General features: G+C 45.5%; 1 protein-coding gene across 2 annotated transcripts; it reads right to left on the bottom strand.

Moving 5' to 3' along the window:
- Positions 1 to 33: 33 nt before the first annotated feature.
- ROBO4 (roundabout guidance receptor 4) lies at positions 34 to 18,005 on the bottom strand. 2 transcript variants are annotated; one of them, XM_043996567.1, is made up of 15 exons: positions 15,133 to 18,005; positions 8,991 to 9,106; positions 8,582 to 8,825; positions 8,142 to 8,254; positions 7,052 to 7,220; positions 6,684 to 6,869; positions 6,454 to 6,496; positions 4,959 to 5,095; positions 4,550 to 4,813; positions 3,825 to 3,935; positions 2,668 to 2,809; positions 2,260 to 2,493; positions 1,726 to 2,084; positions 970 to 1,155; positions 34 to 813 (listed from the first exon to the last, which is right to left on the bottom strand). In XM_043996567.1, exons 1-15 carry the CDS (start codon positions 15,266 to 15,268, stop codon positions 806 to 808), a joined length of 2,448 nt encoding a protein of 815 aa, XP_043852502.1. In that variant the 5' UTR covers positions 15,269 to 18,005; the 3' UTR covers positions 34 to 805. The 2 variants fall into 2 exon arrangements, with proteins under 2 accessions (XP_043852502.1, XP_043852501.1); XM_043996566.1 differs by having other exon boundaries at positions 37 to 813; positions 970 to 1,182.
- Between the last annotated feature and the right edge of the window lie 2,546 nt (positions 18,006 to 20,551).

The following is a 20,551-nucleotide window of genomic DNA, read 5'->3' as shown; positions in this document are numbered from 1 at the left end:
CTAGTAAGTGTTAAGTGTCTGAGGCCGGATTTGAACTCAGCTCCTCTTGACTCCAGGGCTGGTGCTCTATCCACTGTGCCACCTAGCTGCCCCCTACCCCATTTTCTAAGAGCCAAGTCAAGCCCTTCTTAATCTTTCTGTTTTTTACTCTTCACCTCTTCATTCCACATTTCCTGACCCAAGTCTCCAAACTCTTGCCTTTACCACTAGCATAGGATTTTAATGACTCAGGCAACAGTTTCTCTTTATTTACACTGGGGTTGGGGGATGGAAGGAAGGGGAGAAAGAATATGGTTTGACCTGGGAGGATGGTCCTGGGCCCTGGGAAGAAAGAACAATGTTACCTGTAGTTCCAGCAGGAATGGGGTAGTGAGGATCTATGGGAATGAGGTGAAGAGCTGAGATGATCCATTCTTCCCTCTATCTCAACAACCCTTCATTGTGTTCCACAAAACAACAATAAATCTGTTACCCACCAGTCTTCTACCAATGGTATATATGGGAGGGTCTGCTCCTCCTCCAGAGAAAGCTGGGCCAACGAGTAGATTCAGAGGCCAGGCCTAGATAGCATGTCCGCGAATGCAGAGTTAGTTCTTCCCTGGCCCCTGAGGGGCTCCAGTTTTTTGTTTCTATTTCCTCAAAGTCCCAGGAGGGGGCAAACTCTGTTGAAACCCCAGACAGGGATGGGTCCCGGCTCACAGAAAGTGGAGAAACACTGGCAAGAACCCAAGAATCCATGTCCCCATATTTGAAGGCAGATAGGCAGCAGCTTCCACTCCATTTCCAGGAACTTTCAGTTTACCAATCAAGAGTCTAGAAAGAAAGAGGTTGAATTAAAAAGGGGTTGGCATTGATGTTTGTTCACTTCCAGGGGGTACCCACTCAGTCCTCAGAGTGTAGTTCTTTCTCTCTTCCTAGATGCCTCCACCACTTTCTTCCCCTTTCTCCCTATGCCACAAAGACACTCACCATGGGCTTTAAGCACAGAATGGCCAGTTTTCAGCCTCCCTCGGGATGAACCTTTCTCCATCTCAGGGGGGGAAGGAGGTAGCCCCCTACGTAGTCGGTGACTGTATTTATTCTCCATTTCTTCAATCCAGTTTGAACTCCATTCCCACACTGGCAGAGTCAGGGTAGAAGTGAGGGTGAGGTCATCTTGAGGGGAAGGAGGTGGAGAGAAGTCTGATGGGGATGAACAAGATATTAGAAAGGTATCCCTCAACTAGTACTTGACACTCCACAGAAGGGCTTCACGTCAGAATGTATGGGATAAGGGACATTGGATGGCTGGACATAAAGAATCCTGAATTGTCTGCTATAAACATAGAATTTTCCACATCCCATTTGGTATTTAATAGGTAGATTCTATCTCCTTCTTATCTTTATTAAGTCCAAAAAAAGAAAAATATTGGAAAATTGGAAATATTAGAGGAATAGAGGTTAGAAAGAAAGTGGAATTTCCTGAAAGTGAAAAGGTATGAAACATTAGAAGAAAGTAATTAAGCGAAGGAAGACTTTAGAATAATTTTCTTGTAGATCTTTGAAAAAATAAAACACTGCCCACATTTGTCTGTATTCAAAGAGAAGTCTGGAGATAGGGAGCTGGACAGAAGAACAGCTTGGTTTAAGAGGCTGGAATTCTTTGACTTGTTACTCTCCCAGAGGGGGTAGAAGAAAGGTAGGGGAAGAAGATGTACCACTCTGAAGATGCTTGAGGGGACATACCACTGAAGACACTGTCATGTTCCTTGGACTCCAAGCCAAAACCAAAACTATCCACAGCTACAGCCAGGGCATGGGCAAAGTTGGCATCAGCAAGAAAGGAACCATCAGAGGAGCTAACAAGGCTGGCCCGGGCACTGAAGGCATTGTCCTCTGAGGCTGAACCCCAACCATTGGCTAGAGAGCCTTCACTGGGTGTAGGGGTGTGGCAGGGTCGGGGTGGACACAGCAGATTGCTTCCTTCTGCCCCTGTTCCACCTGCAGTGCCCTCCATCTCCCCTAGTCCAGAGGCTGATGGGATGCTGATATAGCCATAGCTTGTGGGTGGTGATGGGGCCCTTCGGACAGGGGTACCACTGTTCCTAGAGGGGGACAAAGTGTTAGGATGGCAAAAAGACTTCAGTGGGTGGAATCAAAAGCTTTCATTACAGACAATGGTTAGAGGTTTATGAGTTTCAAAAAGAATTCTCCAGTTTTGTAGTTGTTTTAGTTCCCCGGGCCCTCCACCCTGTCCTTGCCTTTCCCCTAGCTACTTACCTGGGGGTCTCATCTTCTTCCTCACTAAGCTCCAAGCAGAGGGCCACATCCTCAGGGGTCAGCACATTATCCCTTTCATCTCCCAGGGAGGACAACGAAGAACTTGACAGGTGGCTGGAGGTTGGGCTGGGGCCAGAGAGGGAGGAGGCCAAGGGACTGGGGGGTTTGGGAGAGATGACTGCCACTAGGGGCAAGGAGGATGAAATCTGAGGCTCCACGAAGTTCTTTCCAGATCTAGCCAGTGAAAGAAGGTAGATTCATCTGCCTGCCCCCCTTTTTACTTCTCTGCCCTCAATGGCCTTAGGCCCACCTTCCCTAAGATCCCTGGTAACTCCATCTTACTTGCCCAAACCTCACTTCCCAAGAAACTCAAGTTTCCGACATCCCTCCTCCCCCATTCCTCCTTACTGATTCTGTTGGCCCTTCATGGGAGCCCCTCGGATGGGAGAAGGGGGTGCTGGGGGGAGAGGCCTTGAAGCCAATTCATTCCTGGGATTGAGGAGCTGGGGCCCAATGGCACGCCAGGCAGCCAGAGTCCGGGGTACAGCTCCTAGAGAGTAGAAGCTAGGGTATGAGGGATACTGGGGCCCCCAGCAGCCCCAGCCCTAGCCTGTGAAGAAATGCAATGTCCTCATGAACTTTGGAGAGGTTTTTGGTGAGGGAATATTTCCTATCATCAGTTGGATGTGTACCTGTTCTAGAACAAGAGGGAGGGTGATGACATAGTTGTTGAGGTCACCTTGTAGTGTTGGAGGAGCCCTGTGTCAGTGTGACTTCTGCTTAGACCATGGCTTTGGTTAGGATTTTAAAACAAACCCATAGGCCAAACTCAGTATGTAGAAGCTGAGCTGAGACTTTTTCACACTTGGCATTCTGGATCGGACAATGGTCATTAGGATTGAGGGAAGACTATGAAGGAATAAGGCAGTTAAGAGGCAGGCCTCTGGTCCTGGCTAAGTAATGCCCCACTTCTGGCAGTAGGAGAGGGCCCGAGCAATTAACATTTATAAGACTTGAGGAAAGTAGAGCTGGGCGCTGGGCAGATATTTTTGGCAGCCCTGATGATCTTATGCCTATGTACGATTTCTGGTTTTACTTTTCTCCTTGTAAATAAATGTTCTTGCTTAAAAAAAAACCTCAAAATGTTCTAGGTAAGGTAAAGGAGAAAGGAGGATGGTCATTTGGAATCATCAGCATCCAAATGTTATTAGGAGTTTGGAGGATGAGACTAGAATGCTGGATCAGGGTCTTTCTTGGAACTAGTCAAATCATTGGACTTGAGTGTAGCAGGTATCAAACTTAAGACTGGCCAGGGCCTTAAAACAGAATGGAAGCAACCCTGCCGAGTTTCACCCTATCATACGTTTATAAACCTGATCTCACACACACAACTCCCATGGATTTGGGTAGAGAGCCACCAAAATGTCTACAAACCATGCTCAGGAGCAGGGGTATTATTGAAGCTTAAGGAGAAGGATCATAAACCAAGCAGCAGAGGATGTGAAATAGTGAATTCCTCAAGGCCATAATCTTTGTCCCTCCAACTCCCCATCCAGGGGTCTCACCTGGGACTTGGGAAAGGTTCCTGAAGTCCTTTCCACCACCCAGCTCCCAGGCCCAGAGCCCTACAGGGTGACTGGTACGGAGCAAAGGAGAACTATTGGCCTGATGCAGCTCTGCAAAAAGAAGGATTGGTCAGAGAAGCAGGTAAGGGAATGTGTAAAGCTTAATGAAATTGCCATTATCTCCCCAACTAGTCTAAAGGGCCAAGGATCAGAGGAAAAGAAAGAGGCATCATCCCCATGTCTAACCTGAGAAGTCTTTGACCTTATCTATCCATCTGTTCTCAATTTGATTCTCTCTCGCCACCCCCAGCCCAAATACTTCCAGTCTCTTATGACCAAGTGTGTTCAGTAGGTCTAAAGGGAATTTGGGAGCAGAGACAAGATTAGAGTTAGCCAAGACATTGGGTCAGCCAACACTAGTAAGGAGGGTCATCTATTGGAGGCCAATCTTCAGACTTGAGAAGTTGCTTGATCCCTTATAACAATAAAACCCATGGCTAAAGTGGCTTTAGTATTGGTGTAAGACTCTTTCTATGCACTAGAGACCATAACTGAAACTTTTCCCTTAGTCCCCTTCTCTTTTACTTAGAAAGTAATAACAAGTAAAACCCCAGTTCCCTCCACTTTTGTCTTTGGAGAAGGTAGAGAGTTGATGAAAATTGTTGCCCTCATCCCCTTCCTCCCTCTTTATTTACTTTAGGCCACTGTCTTCAGACACAATTTACCCTGCTTCTTCGCTACTCTCCAGGCTTCTGTAGGTGTCAAAGATTGGTGGGGAGAAGGTATCCTTGGAGCACCACAGAGACTATCCAGACTAGGCCAGGGATTGGAAAGCCTAGCCAGCTGAGGTGGAAGCCTTCTGATAGGTGGGGCCCTAGGGCCTGGGGAGATAAGAGGGCCTGAGGACATCTCAGTCATAAGGGAGCCATAAAAGGTGCTGGTATCTGGAAGAAGAGGGACACCAGGGCTTCGAGGATCCCAGGAAATCACTGCAATAAGAAGAAACAGGGAAGAATTAAGATTAGCTCCCCTTACCCCCATTCCCCCAATTCAGTTCTCCTCGATGTTCTGATTCCATCACCCAAGTCCTCGCTTTGGTGATAAAGGGGCTTTATCTAGACAGGGCCGACTTACAGGAACGCCGGCAGTCTAATGTGTCCCTAGTGTCTCCTCCCAACTGGCTGCTGAGGCTGCTGCTGCTGCTGAGGTCCCGAGAGCCAGAGGTGGATCTCCACGTCGTTGCCAGCCAGGGAGAGTCACTTCTGTCCAGCCTAGAAAAATCAGGAACACAGAATGGGGTGAGGCTCAGCTAACCAAGGCCTTTCACTCATGGCTCCAATTCTAAGAGTCACAGAACAGATTTGTAGAATGATGCTGTTGACTCTTACCAGTTCTCAGCTCCTTCTCCACTGCCCCTCACTATCCTTGAAACAGTGAGAATTGGAGTCATTTCTGCTACTTACACTACCTGTATGACCTTGGGAAAGTCACTTCCTTCTGTGGGCCTTATTTTTCTCATCTGTACAATAAAAGGGTTGGACTAGATAGATGAAGCCCCTTTCATTTCTAGACCTTGAATCCTATGGTCTCATAACCAGATGATCTCTAAACATTCCCCTCTAGTTCTGACTCCTATTACCTTATTCACTGGTCTGTCCAGATCTAGGAGGGATTAAAAAGGTCCCTTGAGAACAAAGGGAAAAGTCCTGGTATCAGCATGGAAAGAAGGAAGGCAAGGATGACAAAGAGAAGTATAGATGAACACACTTTACATGAAAACGTGCAAGCTGAATGACAGGATGAGGACTTAAAAGTCTTAGGAAATGATGAGATTTTAAGAGGGTTTCAGAGTGTTTTAAAGTGTTATATGGTGTTTTAAAGTGCTTTACACAGCACTTTACTAATATCTCATTTGATCCTCACAATCTTGGGAGATAGGTACTACAGATGAGGAAACTGAGGCACAGATTAAGTGACTTGTCCATAGTCACACAGCAATTATGTGTCTGAAGCTGGATCTGTATTCAGGTCTTCCTGATTCCATGTCCAGAGCTCTTAGCTGTCTCTTAACCAAGTTAACTGAGGCCTGGATAGACTAAAAATAATAGAGAGGTTGGGATAAAGTTGTGTAATGGGAGAAATGAGGGGAATTTCCCTGATCTTCTGCCCTGGGACCTGTGGAGTTTATCCCATGAATCACGGGCAGGGATGGGCCTTCACCCTGGACCACTTTTATCCACTGGGGACAGAGCCCCAAAGAGCTGAAGTACTCAGGCAGATATTGAAAATACTGTACATAGTATAAACCACTTGACTTTAGGCATCAGTGAGGAAAGTGATACTTTGAAACAATTTCCATTACAAACCCCAGATTCTGAACCCCAAATGCAGTCTATTTGAGCATACAGAAGTCTGCTTCTGGGAGCAACAGAGATGATAGGAATGTGTGGCACAGTTTCCCCTGCTGGCATTCTGGACAGTGAAAGCAGTAACATTGAGATTCAGTCCCCTGGATCTGAAACCCACTGGTAGCTGGACAGGTCAGATCCAGGGGAAGAAGGGTACACCCCTCCACTCCTCTGGCACATACTCTCTGCCCCATCAGTTCCCCATAGACCCCTTCTCTCACCTGTGTTTGAGGATGGCATCCTCACTGGTGTATCTGTACAGACCTGGGAAAGGGGACAATAGAAAGTGAGTTCTAGCAGCAATCCTTATCATGCCCTAGGACTTCACCCCCCATTCCAGGGTCCAGTTGGCCCCTGCCCCCTGCCCACTGGCTCCTCATAGACCAGCTTACCCATCCCTGTTTAGTCCATTCTCTACATCCCATTGCTCAGGTCCCAGGTTCCCACTCACCCATGCCCAGGTGGGCTCTGGCTTTGCGCCGGCGGTGAACACAGACAGCAGTCCCCAGCAGCAGCAACCAGAGCACAGCCCCACCACCAGCGATCACCTCTGGCCGGTGCAGTGCAGCTTGAATCTGTTCCAGGGTTTGGGGACCCAGGCCCGCAGAATCTCGTGCAGATCGTTCCAGGGCCTTCTCTGGAGAATATGTGGGCTTGTTGGAAAAGGGGTTTGGGGTGAAGGAGGGGAGTGTTACATAATAAGGAAAGGGTCTGGAGGATGTGGAAAACTGGGCACAAGGGCCTGCTAGGGCACGGGGAAGGGAAAGTGAGAGCAGGAGTTGGAGGGATGTGGACCAGGAAGATGGATACTGCTCTCACCCAGAAAGAGGCAGACAGGATTGCTAGGCTCCCCAGCCCCAGCTCCAGTGACTGCTGCCACCTGAATGCAGTAGGAGCCAGTCATTCCAGTTCCAATCTCCAGCTGCGTACGACCACCAATCACACTCCAGTTGGCACGGGGCAGAGAGGTATTGCCTAGGCTCCAGACCTGAGGGAACAGCGTAGCAATAGGCAGAGTGCCCTTCGCAAATCTTCAGCTGTCTGGATCCAGAATGGGAGATGGGCCCTGCACTTCAGAGTCAGACCATATCCTTGGGATCAGCTTAGCTCTGTTTACTAACCTGAGGAATCCTTTCCAACTTCTCTGATATCAGCCCTAAGAGGTTTCCCCACATTAACCACACACAGCACAGGGTGGGGAGGGTGGGAGATGAGGAGAGCCACTGCCTAAGTAAGGTCTCTAGTGTTTTGGGGGACTCAGAAACTGGGAATCTGTAATCCCAGCCCTGTCCCCCTCCTGTTCCACACAGAGGCTGCATCAGGAACTGGAAAGGACGCCATCTCTGGAGTCAGAAGATGCCATCTTTGGGTTCCAGTCTTGGCTCTGCCTCTAGCTAGCTATGTGACTTTGGGAATGTTACTCCATGATCTCTGGAACTTAATTTCCTCATTTGAATAATGAGGGGGTTGGAATAGATGATCTCTAAAATCCCTTTCAGATGTAAAGTGAATAGGTTTCAGTCTTCACCAGTGGAGGAAATGCTGACATCTATGAAATCATGGATCCATATCTGTTTCTTTTTTTGTTTGTTTGTTTGTTTGTTTGGTGAGGCAATTGGGGTTAAGTGACTTGCCCAGGGTCACACAGCTAGTAAGTGCTAAGTGTCTGAGGCCAGATTTGAACTCAGGTCCTCCTGAATCCAAGGCCGGTGCTCTATCCACTGCGCCACCTAGCTGCCCCCTCCATATCTGTTTCTATATCCGCATCTCTGATAGCCCTTCCTCCCTCCCCGCCTGCCAAATCACAGGTCTGAAGGACTCTAGGCATGAAAGTTTGTCTTAGTTAGCTGGGGCAATGTGTGCCAAGGAACATAGGGGGATGGGGGGTGGAATTGAGGGAAATATATACCTGGTAGCCACGGATGATGCCATTGTGGGTCTCAGGTGGAGGTGGTTCCCAGCTCACCAGGACACTGCCATTTCCAGGGTTCAGGGTAACAGCCTGTGGTGGGGCACTGGGTACTGAGGAGAAAGTAGTGAGGCAAGGAGGGATATTGGAAGAGGTACCTGGGACTGTGGCTAATGGAACAGAACCAAAAGGATCCAAGGGAAAGGAATTCAAAAGGAACTGGCATGAGGCCCTGGGCCCATTTCAACAGGAACAGGGCTTTCTTCCAAAACTACTTTGTCCTGGGAAGAAGCCACTTCAAGAATGGAACCTAATGTTCTGGCAACCTGAAGGGATGAGGATACAGGGAATTAGACAGGGGACTAATTCTGAGGCAGGGGCTGAAGGGTCCCTAGGAAATATCTCAAAGGGGGGTTGTTATTGGGGGTTGTGGTACTAACCTTGCTCTGGCAACCTCAGGATGAGAATATTGCTGTCAGGGCCTTGAGCTGAACCAGAGGATGGCCTCACTTTAAATTCATAATCATAGCCCCAGCTAAGGCCCCGAAGTTCTGCACTCTGCCTACCCATCAGCAAGGACTCTGTCCATGGGCCATCTGGCTGCCCTGTTACCTCCCTTGCTGTAGGTAGCCAGGCCCGGAAGAGGGCTTTATAAACCTGTGCAGGAGCAGCAGGGCCACTCACCTGTAGGAAGAGATAAAGAATGAAGAAGCCACGGGGAGCTTCAGGTAAACCCCACCTTGCAGATCTTAGCCTCCTGCTGTTCTGCCTCCCAGGGCTCAAGGACTCAGAACCTTTCTTCTCTTTATTCCCCCCCCAACCCTACTCAATGTCATCTTTCCTCCTTACTTTCCAGCTCAGCCACACAGCTGGGCCTGGTGTTTGGTTAGTGGTGAGAAGAGTCACATTTTCCAGTTGGACACGCATAGCAAGCAGCTCCACGGGCTCATCCAAGGCCAGAGATTCTACAAGGGGGGAGAAGAGCTGAAATGGAGCCCAAATTGGGGAGGAGGGAGAGCAGAGAGCTCAACATTCGATTTCTCAGCCTCCTTCCTAGTTCCTTTTTTGCTCCCAGGAGCTAGGAGCCTTAACTACAAAAACCCTTCTCCTCAAACAGCCTTTCATTCTGTACCTACAGGGACCCAAGAGATTAACTTCACGCATACCAAGATCCTAGACATTTCTTTGTTCCACAGACTCACTGATTCCTGATGCTCCCTCACACACATGCCAACTCCAGCCCCTCACTTCGAATACATCCTATCTCAGTCTTTTGTCTCACACATATGTCCTGGGCCCTCATATACCCAGAACCTATATCCTTACTCACAGAAATCCCTTGACTTCAACTTCTCACCCCATTAGACTTAACCCTTGCCCCCATTTCCCCATATACTCTGACCTGAGTCTTTGACTTTACATTTACCTCAAATTCTTATTCTACATAGACCCTCTTACTCCATCCTTCACCTCAAACAACCACCACAGGGCCCAGCTGTCCCTCTGTCCTGCTGGATTGGCTGCTATGTACATCCACACACAAGAATCACTGCCTTACTCTTCTTTGCTTGGGTCAGCACCAGAAATCCTCCAAAAATCTCTGTGGACTAGGGTGGGCTATGAAGTCAGTTAGTCAACAAGCATTTATTAATCACCTACTATGTGCCAAGTACTATGCTAAACACTAAGGATAAAAATAAAGATTAAAAAACAAACAAAAAATCCTAGTCCCTATTCTCAAGGAGCTCGAAGTCTACAGGGAGGGCAGTTGATGAAGATAAGGAGAAAGAGAATTCCAAGCATGGGGGTCAGTCAATGAAAATGCCCAGTTTGAAGATGTAGTGTCTTGAGTGAGGAACATCAAGGAGGCCAGTGTCACTAGATTGCAGGGTACATGGGAGGTGGGAGTTGTAAGAAAAATAGAACCAAGTTATCAAAGAGCCAAATTATGAAGGGCCTTGAGCGACAAAGGATTTTATGTTTGATCCTGGGTGTGAAAGGGTGTGAAATTTATTGAATAGATGACATGGTCAGATCTTCACTTTAGGAAGTGGAGGAGGGATTAGAGTGGGCAAAGGCTTGAGGGAGGGATACCAAGCAAAAAGATGCTGTGGGAGTCCAGGCGTGAGGTGATGAGAGCTTGCCCAAGAGAGGAGGCAGAATCAGAGGAGAGGAGTCATAAAGGAGAGATATCAAGAAGATAGAATGAATTGGTGGCTGGGGTGGGGGAAGGGGGAAGAGAGAGTGAGGGGTTGATATAACAACTAGGTTTTACACCTGAGTGACTGGGAAGATGTAGGTACCTTTGACAATATTAGGAAAATTAGGAAGAGGGGAAGGATTGAGGGGTGGGAAAGAGATCATAAGTTCAGTTTGGGACAGACTTCTTTTAAGATTTCTATGAGACATCTACTTCTATATATCTAATAGACAGTTGGAGATTCAAGACTGGATGTTAGAAGTGAGGTTAAGGCTGGATAAGAAGATGTAGGAATCATCAACATAGAGTTTATGAATGAATCCATGGAAGCTGATGAGATCACTAAGTGAAATAGTATGAGGGGAGAAGAAAAGAAGGCCCAGAACAGAGGCTTGGTGGGACACCCATGGTTAGGAGGTGAAGATTAGTCAAAGGAGACTTTCCTTTGGTTGTGTTACAAGTATGTATACATGCATATGTTTGGAGAGGAAGGGTTATTTGGTGTTTCCCTCCCTCCCACAACTCCCACAATCAGAGAAAGTAAAGATAACAAAATCTATAAGATATCAATATGCCAACAAAGTGCAAAGTCATCACTTTATGAAGTGGAACAGAGCCAAGATGGCAGAGTAGATAGAGGCAGCAATCTGGTCAAACTCTCCCAATATTCTACTCCAACTTTAAAAGAATAACTTAAATCAAATTTTGGAGCAGCAAAGCCAACAAAACATCTGGGTGAGATATTTCTCCAGCCTAAGACAACTAAGGATGTAAGCAGGAGAGATCTGGATACCAGGGTCAGGGCTGATCTAGAACACACAGGCCTTAGAGGTGGCTGTGACAGCTGCATCTTTGGGAGCTCTCAGCCCAGAGCTGGGGCCGGGGAGTGGGGGGCGGTCAGACAACTGGTCAGAAAGAGATTAGTGGGGACATTTTGCTGGCACTGAGTGCAGGACCTGGTATTGTATGTCAATTCTATTACCTATACATAATTCTGGGTCACAGTTCCAGGGTAGAGAAGGGCCCTTGTGGCTGGTCACAAGGGAGCAGGGTCCTGAGGAGAGGAGCACTAGCCTGTGAGGCCACCGGAGATTGTAATGATGATTAGCTATGAAAGACTTAGCTACTCTGATCAATGATCCAAGATAATTCCAAAGGAATTATGATGAGTCATTACTATCCTTCTCCAGAGAGGGATCTGATGAACTCTAAATGCAAATTAAAGTATAATTTTCTCACTTTATTTATCTGGCTTTTTGTGACATGGCTAAAATGGAAATATGTTTTGCACACATGTAAAATGGATATATTGTTTGCCTTCTCAGTGGGTGGGGTAGGGGTGAGAGGGAGGGAGAGGGATAATTAGGAACTCAAAATTTTTAAAAAGAATCATGAAAATAAATAAGTAAAAATTTTAAAATAATTTTATGAAGCAAAGTTTTCTTTTGGCATTTGGCCATTAGCTATGTAAATCGTCCACACCCTGGAGTCCTTTAAAAAACTTGGCCTACCAAAATTACCTTTGCACCTCTACCAGAAGGCAGAGGAGTGGGAAAGGGATTTTCTCTCTTCCAATCTTCCTCTCCACCTCCATAGCTATAGTACCTTGTACCTGAGCTACTCACCCAGTGGTAGACACCTCATTCAGCATTTACCAGTTGGCTAGCATTAGGCACACAGCTGCAACTAATCCAGCAGGAACAGAGACACACAATCTCTATTGAGACACAGAAAAAAGCAGCAACACGTCCAGCAGAGTTGCTGTGCCCAAGTATGAGCATTGAGAGGACTCCACAGTGAAAGAAAGGACACTGGGACCCTGAGTCCAAAAGGCTTCAATTGCCTTGGCATATATGTTTCCTATACATGTGCTCGATTACCATCCTCCTTGTACCCACTTTCTCTGTTGGTGCTATGTGTATTTGTGGGAAAGTGCACCCCAGGTATAAGGGGAAACTTTTATAGCTACTGTTCTTACTGTTTTATCTTATAAGATGTCTTTGCTTTAAGCTAATTGTGTCTAGTGTCTGGCTACTAAAAATAAGCTTACCATTGAGAGGTCCAGGGGCTATAATTTTAGGGTTATAGACTCAAGAGAGTCACTCCTCTAGGGATGTAATCCCTCTGTTCAAGTGTGAGTTGGCAGGGGGAGGGACAGCCCAGAGGGGAGTCACGAGTTATAATTTTATCATCAAGAACCCACAGAAATAGTCATCTCCCTGGAGATCCAACCTCAAAGTGTGAATATAAGTAGGGAGATAGTGTAGAGTGGGTACCATATGCATTTGCATATGTCTATGGGAGTTATATCTACAGTTTAAGGGACGGTTTTGAGAGTCTTCCCTTCCATTCTCCTTCCAATATCCTCCCAAAACAGTGCAATATACAGAACTGAAGGGAAAGCCTAAAGGGAACTGGCTTAAGAATAGGGCTATCTTCCAAATCAGTAACTTGTACCTATCTTTGTCTGCTAACTGACCTAAGCCCTAAAGTCACAATGTAGCTGCAAAATGAAGGCTATTAAGTGCAAGTTGTTAATGAGGATGAAATGATGGATGTATATATATATGTATATATACATATACATATATATATATACACACACATACACATACAGACATACATATATAGTTTTACTTTGTTATGAACTTTAGAGGGAAATGGTAATGTTATGTATTTGGTATTACAGAAAACATAATTTTCTATAATAAGTTATAGGCTTTGTAAATTTTTCTGACGCGTGCCTGGTGGGGAAGAGGAATAACAGGTTTTTATACAAAGTTTTAAAAAATTGATGTTAAAATTTGTTTTTACATATATTTTGGAAAATAAAATTCTATTTAAAAGAAAAAAAAAGTTTTCATTTACATTGATGGAGGGGGTGCGAGTGTGGGTGGTTTGCTGGAGCTGAACCACAAAAGAGTGTCTCATACCCATTGAATGGGGACATACAGCTTATTCTAACCCTACCATGCTGTCAGATGAGGCTGGTCAGACAGCAGGAGGAGCTAAAGGATTGACCAGAGATTGTCATGGTAGGTCATTCTTGGTTTGAGAATGGAAGGATATTTTCCTGCCTTATATTACCCAGGTACATATATTTAGAATGTGAAGAGATGTTAGAAACAATATAGTTCAACCCTTTCATTGTATAAGTGAAAAAACTGAGCCCCCGAGAGGTTAGGCAATTTTCCCAAAGTCACCACGGCAAGTTTTGAGTCCAGGTTCCCTGACTCCAAATCCAGCATGCTTTCCATGATGTTGCACTGTCTCAAAGGATGAAGACTTTAAATTCCAATATAATAGAAGCTATGAGTATACCAGGACCTGGGCCTGAGTAAAATGACAAAGAGACTAGATTTTATTAGGAAATTTAGTATTAGGAAATTCTACCAGTCAGTTGATTTTTTGAGTAACCTGATAATTCTTGAACCCTGCTATGCACATTGTAAGCTTTACCCTTTCCTTGTCAATAAATTCTTTGCATAAAGTTGAACCATGGCTGGCAGCCTAGGAGGGAATAGAAGGGCAGCTGTGTGACAGAGGAGATAGAGTAGAAGCAAAAATCCAGAGAATATGTAACAGATGAGGGTATAATGGGTGCTAAATCCCCAAAGTGGTTAAATTAGTAAAAACAAAGAGGAACTTGGGACAGAATCCTTATACTCCTGTGGACCCCTCAGAACTCCTTTAGAGTCGTGACCTAAACTTACCAATGATATCATAATTCTGGGACCAAATACCGTCTATTGTTTTTCTGGGAGACCTAAGGCCCAGGGTGACCCAAATTCCCAAACCACTTGCTCCCCTACCACTGCTACCACATCCTGGTCTTGGAGCTGGAAATCTATATGAAGGACTATGGGAAAGTGCGATGGAACATTTGGAGAAATGGCTAAGACTCCCAACTTTCCTCCCTATTCTGAAGTCCTTCCTACCCTAAGAAGGTTCTATATCAGCTGTTACACCCTCCAAAAGTTCCTATTGAAAATTTCCCTATTTTTCATTTACCCTTCTCATTCACCCAAGTCTCCCTGTTTCCAAATCTAGGGTTCCCATCAAACAGGCCTCCATGCTCGCCCTTTTGCATCTCTCTGGTTTCCTGACTCTTCCCTGCCTCAAGATCCTCTGTACCCCATGTATATTTCTTGCATTGGCCCTCACAAACCATAGACAGTCTAAGATACTTGCTGATATCTGTAGGTTGCTAGCCCAGGTCTGAAACATGGGCGTGGTCAAGATATAGGATGCAGGAGGAGGGAAGGTGGTATAAGCTGGGGAGAGGGGAGTGGTGAGGGGATAGTGGTGAGTGGCTTCCCATTTTGGAGCCATTGGAAGGTGGAAGGGGGCTGGCCTGAAGCTTGGCAGCTTAGCCTAGCTAGGCTTAACCATCTGATAAACAGTTCCTCAAGATGAAGAAGGATTTGGAGCGAGGATTTCTTGGCCATAGAGTCTAAGTGAGGAAGCAGGGAGTAGCACTCACTTGAGTATTACTAAGAGGTTATAACCACCGCATTTCTCATTTGTATGTTATCTTCATATATGTGCACTTACTATCTGTATACATCAAGTCTCCAAAGCCCTGGATTATAAACCTTCCCACCCCATCCCATTGTTGTCAGAGAGCCCAGTAGACCATATATTCTTTGTCAATTCCCAAAGCAGAGCTGACTCTGGGCAATAGAATCCTTCACCTCTCTTCTTCAGCAGGGTTTAGTCAAAAGGCATGTATATAAGAGAGACCGGAGAAGAGGAAGAAAGAAGAGGCCCTATCCATTAATCCAGACTCACCTGTGATAAACAGGAACAGGAAAAACAGGGCCAAACCAGCCCCTGGGACTCTCATTCCTTCTGGGTTCATTCCTGGTCTCAGCTCTCCACACAGGGTCCAAGGGACCCCTGGGTCCATTAGACCCTTCTGTCCCATCCAGTCTGTCCAGCTGCACTGAGCTCATTGAGGGAGGGGGAGAAAGGAAAGGGAGGAGGATGGCTGGGCGGGGCACCGGTTGTTTGTAACCATGAATCCTGCCCTAAGAGGGAAGCAGCATTGAGGAAATCGTTGCTTCCTGCCTGGCTCAGTTACAGGGACTCAGCTCCTTGGGAGTACTAAGGAAAGAGACAGGAGGAGTCAAATTCTCTAACCTTGATCTTTTAGACCTGCCCTCACACTCTGGTCTTTGCCTTGACCTGCCCACTCCCACCCGACCCCTACCCCCATCCACTAACTCTAAGGCTAACCTTAACCCCAAGAGGGCAGAATTAAGAGTAATAGGTGTAAATTGGAAAAAAAAGTAAATAGGTTGGATGTCGAGAAAAAAAAATTAGATTTTGATTGGAATGATTAGAATTATACAAAATTAGAATGGGCTGCTTTGGGAGGTAAGAGGTTCCCCTTCACTGAAGGTCTTCAAGGAGAGGCTAGATGACCACTTGACAGGTATTTTGTAAAGGGAACTCTTCTGGGAATAGTTTATTGGTCACTGATGTCCCTTCTCACTCTAAAATTCTATAATTCTGTGATCATTAACCTTTAAATGTTAGTCTTCTGAAAATTCTTCTTGAAGTCCTTGAACCATAAACCCATTGGTCTCCAGGTGACCTTTCAGAAGCAGGAGGAGGAAGGGCAGCAGCAGAAGCATAGTCCAATGGCACCACAGAAGGGAAATCGATGGGAATATAGCAGCAAAATGTGATGAGTTTGGTGGAGCTAGGTGGGAGTTGGGTTAGAGGAGGTACAGGTACATACGCTTTTGTGTGACTCCCAGACTCCAAGTTTCCAGAAAAAGACCAAGAAGAGGTAGGTATGATTGAGTAGGGAAATCCACTGACTTGGGAGGGGCACAACTTTATAAAAGGGCACTCACACAATATAGTTGGTATTCAGTACATAGAGTTTGAGGTTTTATGTCTTCTCAGCCTGAGAGTGAAATAGCTCCCAAGACCCCTTATATCCTCCCTCCCTTCTATTCCCCTTCACAGCATCTATTTTTTCCTCCCAGAGGCAGGCAAAACTTCTGTTTATGACTTCTTTCCTCCCAGATCTGGAATCTCAGCCATTTCCTGGAGTTGGCTGAAGGAAGGCCAAGGCTAAGTTCTGGGATCTCAGTGGAGGAACTTCTAACAATGTTACCTGTTATTCTCTGATACCTCTTCTACAGGGCTCCTACACCTGGCTAGAATTCCTCTTTCCCCAACCACAGACAAGGCACACCTACACCTTTATAGACTGAAACCAAGAAAAAGGAGATAGAGACAGAAAGGAGAAATACACAGTGATAGCTGAATTTGCTGCAATGGGTCAGTAAAAGAGATCCATGGGTTTTCCAAATTCTTTGTCTTGGAATGCTTCAAACATGCTGCTAATTTTATTGAAAATTCCATTAGCTGTCCCCTGTAAATTTTGTTGCTGCCACCTCCTGAAAGAAAGTTTAGTATTTTTTTTACTACCACATTACAAAGTAAGGAGGGGCTTAGAAGAGTTTATATGAGTTTCACTTTATTTCTTCTTCTTTTTAGTTTTTTAACAGACCAGTGAAATCATTGGTATGGGGAACTCTCAGTAAAGAACTCCAGATACCAATGCAGATCAGCATCTGCTCTACAACTGATGGTCTTAAGGACTTGTCTGGAACATTGAGAAATGAAGTGATTTGTCCTATGTTACACAGTCAGTGAATCTCACTTTCAAATGATTTGATGATGCTCAGGCTTTTAGGACCCTGCTCAGTTCTCCTTCTGTATCTTGGAAAGGAAACCAAAGAACAGCCTCAGTGAAAATAAGATGCGGGAAAATATGCTGGGTCTCAGGTCTAAGATCAACTTTTCCGTAAGGCGGGCAGAGTGGAAGAACAGTGGAGATCTAAGAAAGGATCCCATCCCCGCCCCCCCCCCCAATAGGTACTATCCTTAAACACCTTCTCTCAGCAAAGTTTGTTCCCTTTCTTAGATTTGGGGTACCCAAGGTCACAGGACTGAATTGTTTCTCACACTTAAGCCAGATCATTGGGCATCTTCTATCAGATTTCTTCTCCTTAGGGCATTAGGGCACCTGCTCTGGGATCCACTAGTCCAACCATTTCAGGTCTTGGCACACATGCTTGGAGTTTGTGTCAGGAAGGTCAAGGGGACTTCCAACAGTGATGTTCATCTGGCTGAATCCCAGGCACAGCTGTGTTCGTTTCCAGCAACCCCCAGGGTCTTAATTGTCTCATTTTGCACAAATGGAGGAAGGACCAGTTGTATGACTCATGGTGATGGTATTGCTTGAGGAACCATTTAGCTTAGGACTGATATTACCTAACCAGAGATGAAGGCTTGCTCTGAGTTATGGAGTATGAGGGATGTGCAACCACCAAGAATTTGACCCAAGATGTAGGCTCTACCCTGATCTCCATGGCTGCATATTCATTTCCCCATGTTATCCATTTTTAGCCACTTGCACAAGGGAAGATAGGGCTGAGACAGAGTCCTTTCCTGAGAATTCCCCAGGGGACATTGTTTTCATGGGATTTGCTAGAAAAGACCATAAAGTTCATCTCTCAAGCAGCTAAGTGGCAAAGAAGATAGAACATCAGGCCTAGAGCCAGGAAGACTTGAGTTCAAATCCAGCCTTAGATACTAGCTATGTGACCATGAGCAAGTAACTTCCTTCTGTTTGCCTCACTTTCCTCAACTATAAAGTGGAGATAATAATAGCCACTACCTCAGGGCAGCTAGATGGCACAGTGGATAGAGCACCGACCCTGGAGTCAGGAGTACCTGAGCTCAAATCTGACCTCGGACACTTAACACTTACTAGCTGTGTGACCCTGGGCAAGTCACTTAACCCCAATTGCCTCACTAAAAAAAAAAAAGTAATAGCCCTACCTCATGGGGGTAGTTGTGAGAATCAAATGAGATAACATTTGTAAAGTGCTTCACACAGTGTCAGGCACACAGGAGGCATTTAATATATGTTCTCTCCCCTTCTTTCTAAACTCCTTATTTTGCAGAGGAAGAAATAGACGTAGAAAGGTTAATTGACTTACTAAAGTTCACTCGATAAAACTGGCAAGTATCAGAACTAGAATTTGAATATAGGACCTCTTTTTTCCCAAGCCCAACACTTTCCCCTAAATCATGTCTTTTTGGGGGGAATGATCGCCTCAAATAGGTACAATTGGAGGGTACCTTTTTGATTAGGCTAGGTAAACAGAAGGTAGAGGATTTAGGCCATTCTGAAAGCTAGGCTGGAAGAGAGGTTCCTTGAAGTTTTGAGATAGCTGTCTCACAATCTCTCAAATAACCTAGGGTTTCAGCTCTGGTTAGAATAGTCAACTGCCACCAGGTCTTCCTCCCTTGACTGAAGGTCCTTCCTACTCAATGTCTTCTTTTCATGTTTGTCAGTCTTCTGAGTATTGGCCAACACCGCGAGAGGGAGATTGGGTTGTTGATGAAAAAGGAAGAGATTACCTTCCTCAGAGGTAATTACTCAGAGGGCTGAGCAAATTTCCAAAAATTTCCAAAATGCCAGATTACTTGACAGAGTTTTCAAGAATGGTGTTTCTGAAGACTAGACTTCTGATAGGTGGGGCAAGACTTGAAGTGAGGGGCAAAGTTGAGGGGGGAGGGACAGAAGGGAGAAATAGCAATGATTCTCTTCTCAACTTCCCCATTGCCCCTGGATTCTTCCAATCCAGATAATGCATGGGGATAATTAGGGGCTTTGAGGAAAAGGCAAGGGCAGCCAGGTGACACGATGGATAAAGCACCATCCCTGGAGTCAGGAGGACCTGAGTTCAAATCCAGCCTCAGACACTTGACACTTACTAGCTGTGTGACCCTGGGCAAGTCACTTAACCCTCATTGCCCCACCAAAAAAAAAATATTTGGGAGGAAAAGGCAAGAGGAAAAAATGGGCAGGAAATGAAAAGGGAATAATAGTGCAGATCTCCATATACATGATATCTCATTTGATCCTCACAACATCCCTGTGAGGTAGGTAATGAAAATGGAAAGAGGTGTCCCTTTCAGATGTGAACAAGGGACATAAACAAAGACAACTGTGAGGGAAAATGAAAAAAGGTATACCGCACCTGGAAAAGGTACTTACTCATGTTAAATATGGCCAAAGTGTGCTGTTTCTCAGCATCTAATTTGTATATGATGAATATGAGGGTTTGGAACTAATTAGCTTCCTAGAAAGGCTTGGGGACTATGGGACAAATATATGTTGCCCAGTTATGGAGATGGTAGAGATATAGATTCTAATTTACCTCCATGAGATAGAAGTGTCTTCTCACTGAAGAGACCTTGTTTTGGATCAGCTGAGTTGAGCCCTCATAGAAGTCAGAGCTCGGAAGAGAGCTGTGGTCAAGTCTAGGAAGAGCCCCCAGACCTTGTACTGACATTTGTTGCATGGTAGAACCAACTGGAGGATGAAAAAGACTTTTGCTTTTCCCTGAACTACCACCTATTGCCTGAGAGGTAGAAATCTTTCAGAGCCCAAATAAGGAACCAGTACTGGAAAAACTCTGCAGATCCCAGCCTTAGGGTTTTTGCTTTTGCTGAAATTACATAACATTAACTTGGTAGCCCAGAAAGAGGAGCTGCCTGAGTGGAGCAGCTAGCAAAGAAGCTGCTCTACTGAGCAATGAATTGTACAGACTGTACCTGAGGAAAACAAAGGACATAGAGTCCACAGTATGAAATTGTCAGCTGCCCCAGTCATGTGTTTTCTACACATTTACCTGCTATGGTTCTGTAATTTTGTGCCCATTCTATTCCCATGAATATTGTGCATTAGTGGAAAAATGTCCCTGATTGAGGGGTGGGATGTTATGTTATCATTCTTGTTTTGCCTTCTGTTTAATAAATATTTCTAATTAAGAGTTAATAAAGAGGGGTAGTTAGGTGGCACAGTGGATAAAGCACCAGCCCTGGATTCAGGAGTACCTGAGTTCAAATCTGGCCTCAGACACTTGACACTTACTAGCTGTGTGACCCTGGGCAAGTCACTTAACCCCCATTGCCCTGCAAAAAAAAAAAATTTTTTTTAAAGAGCTAATAAAGAACTGGCCCTGGATTCAGGAGGACCTGAGTTCAAATCCAGCCTCAAATAGTTGACACTTACTAGCTCTGTGACCCTGGGCAAGTCACTTAACTCTCATTGCCCTGCAAAAAAGGAAGGAAGGAAGGAAGGAAGGAAGGAAGGAAGGAAGGAAGGAAGGAA

The sequence above is a fragment of the Dromiciops gliroides genome, chromosome 3 (assembly GCF_019393635.1).
Source record: "Dromiciops gliroides isolate mDroGli1 chromosome 3, mDroGli1.pri, whole genome shotgun sequence".
Lineage (NCBI taxonomy): Eukaryota > Metazoa > Chordata > Mammalia > Microbiotheria > Microbiotheriidae > Dromiciops > Dromiciops gliroides.
This window is presented reverse-complemented; position numbering and strand designations above follow the sequence as displayed.

Coding starts and splice junctions, on each gene's coding strand:
- ROBO4 (XM_043996566.1), bottom strand. CDS start 15,268: ATGGGACAGAAGGGTCTAATGGACCCAGGGGTCCCTTGGACCCTGTGT. Junction 8,255..8,581: donor CCTGAGGTTGCCAGAGCAAG/GTTAGTACCACA, acceptor CTTTCTCCTCAG/TACCCAGTGCCCCACCACAG. Junction 3,936..4,549: donor GAGAGTAGCGAAGAAGCAGG/GTAAATTGTGTC, acceptor TTCTTTTTGCAG/AGCTGCATCAGGCCAATAGT.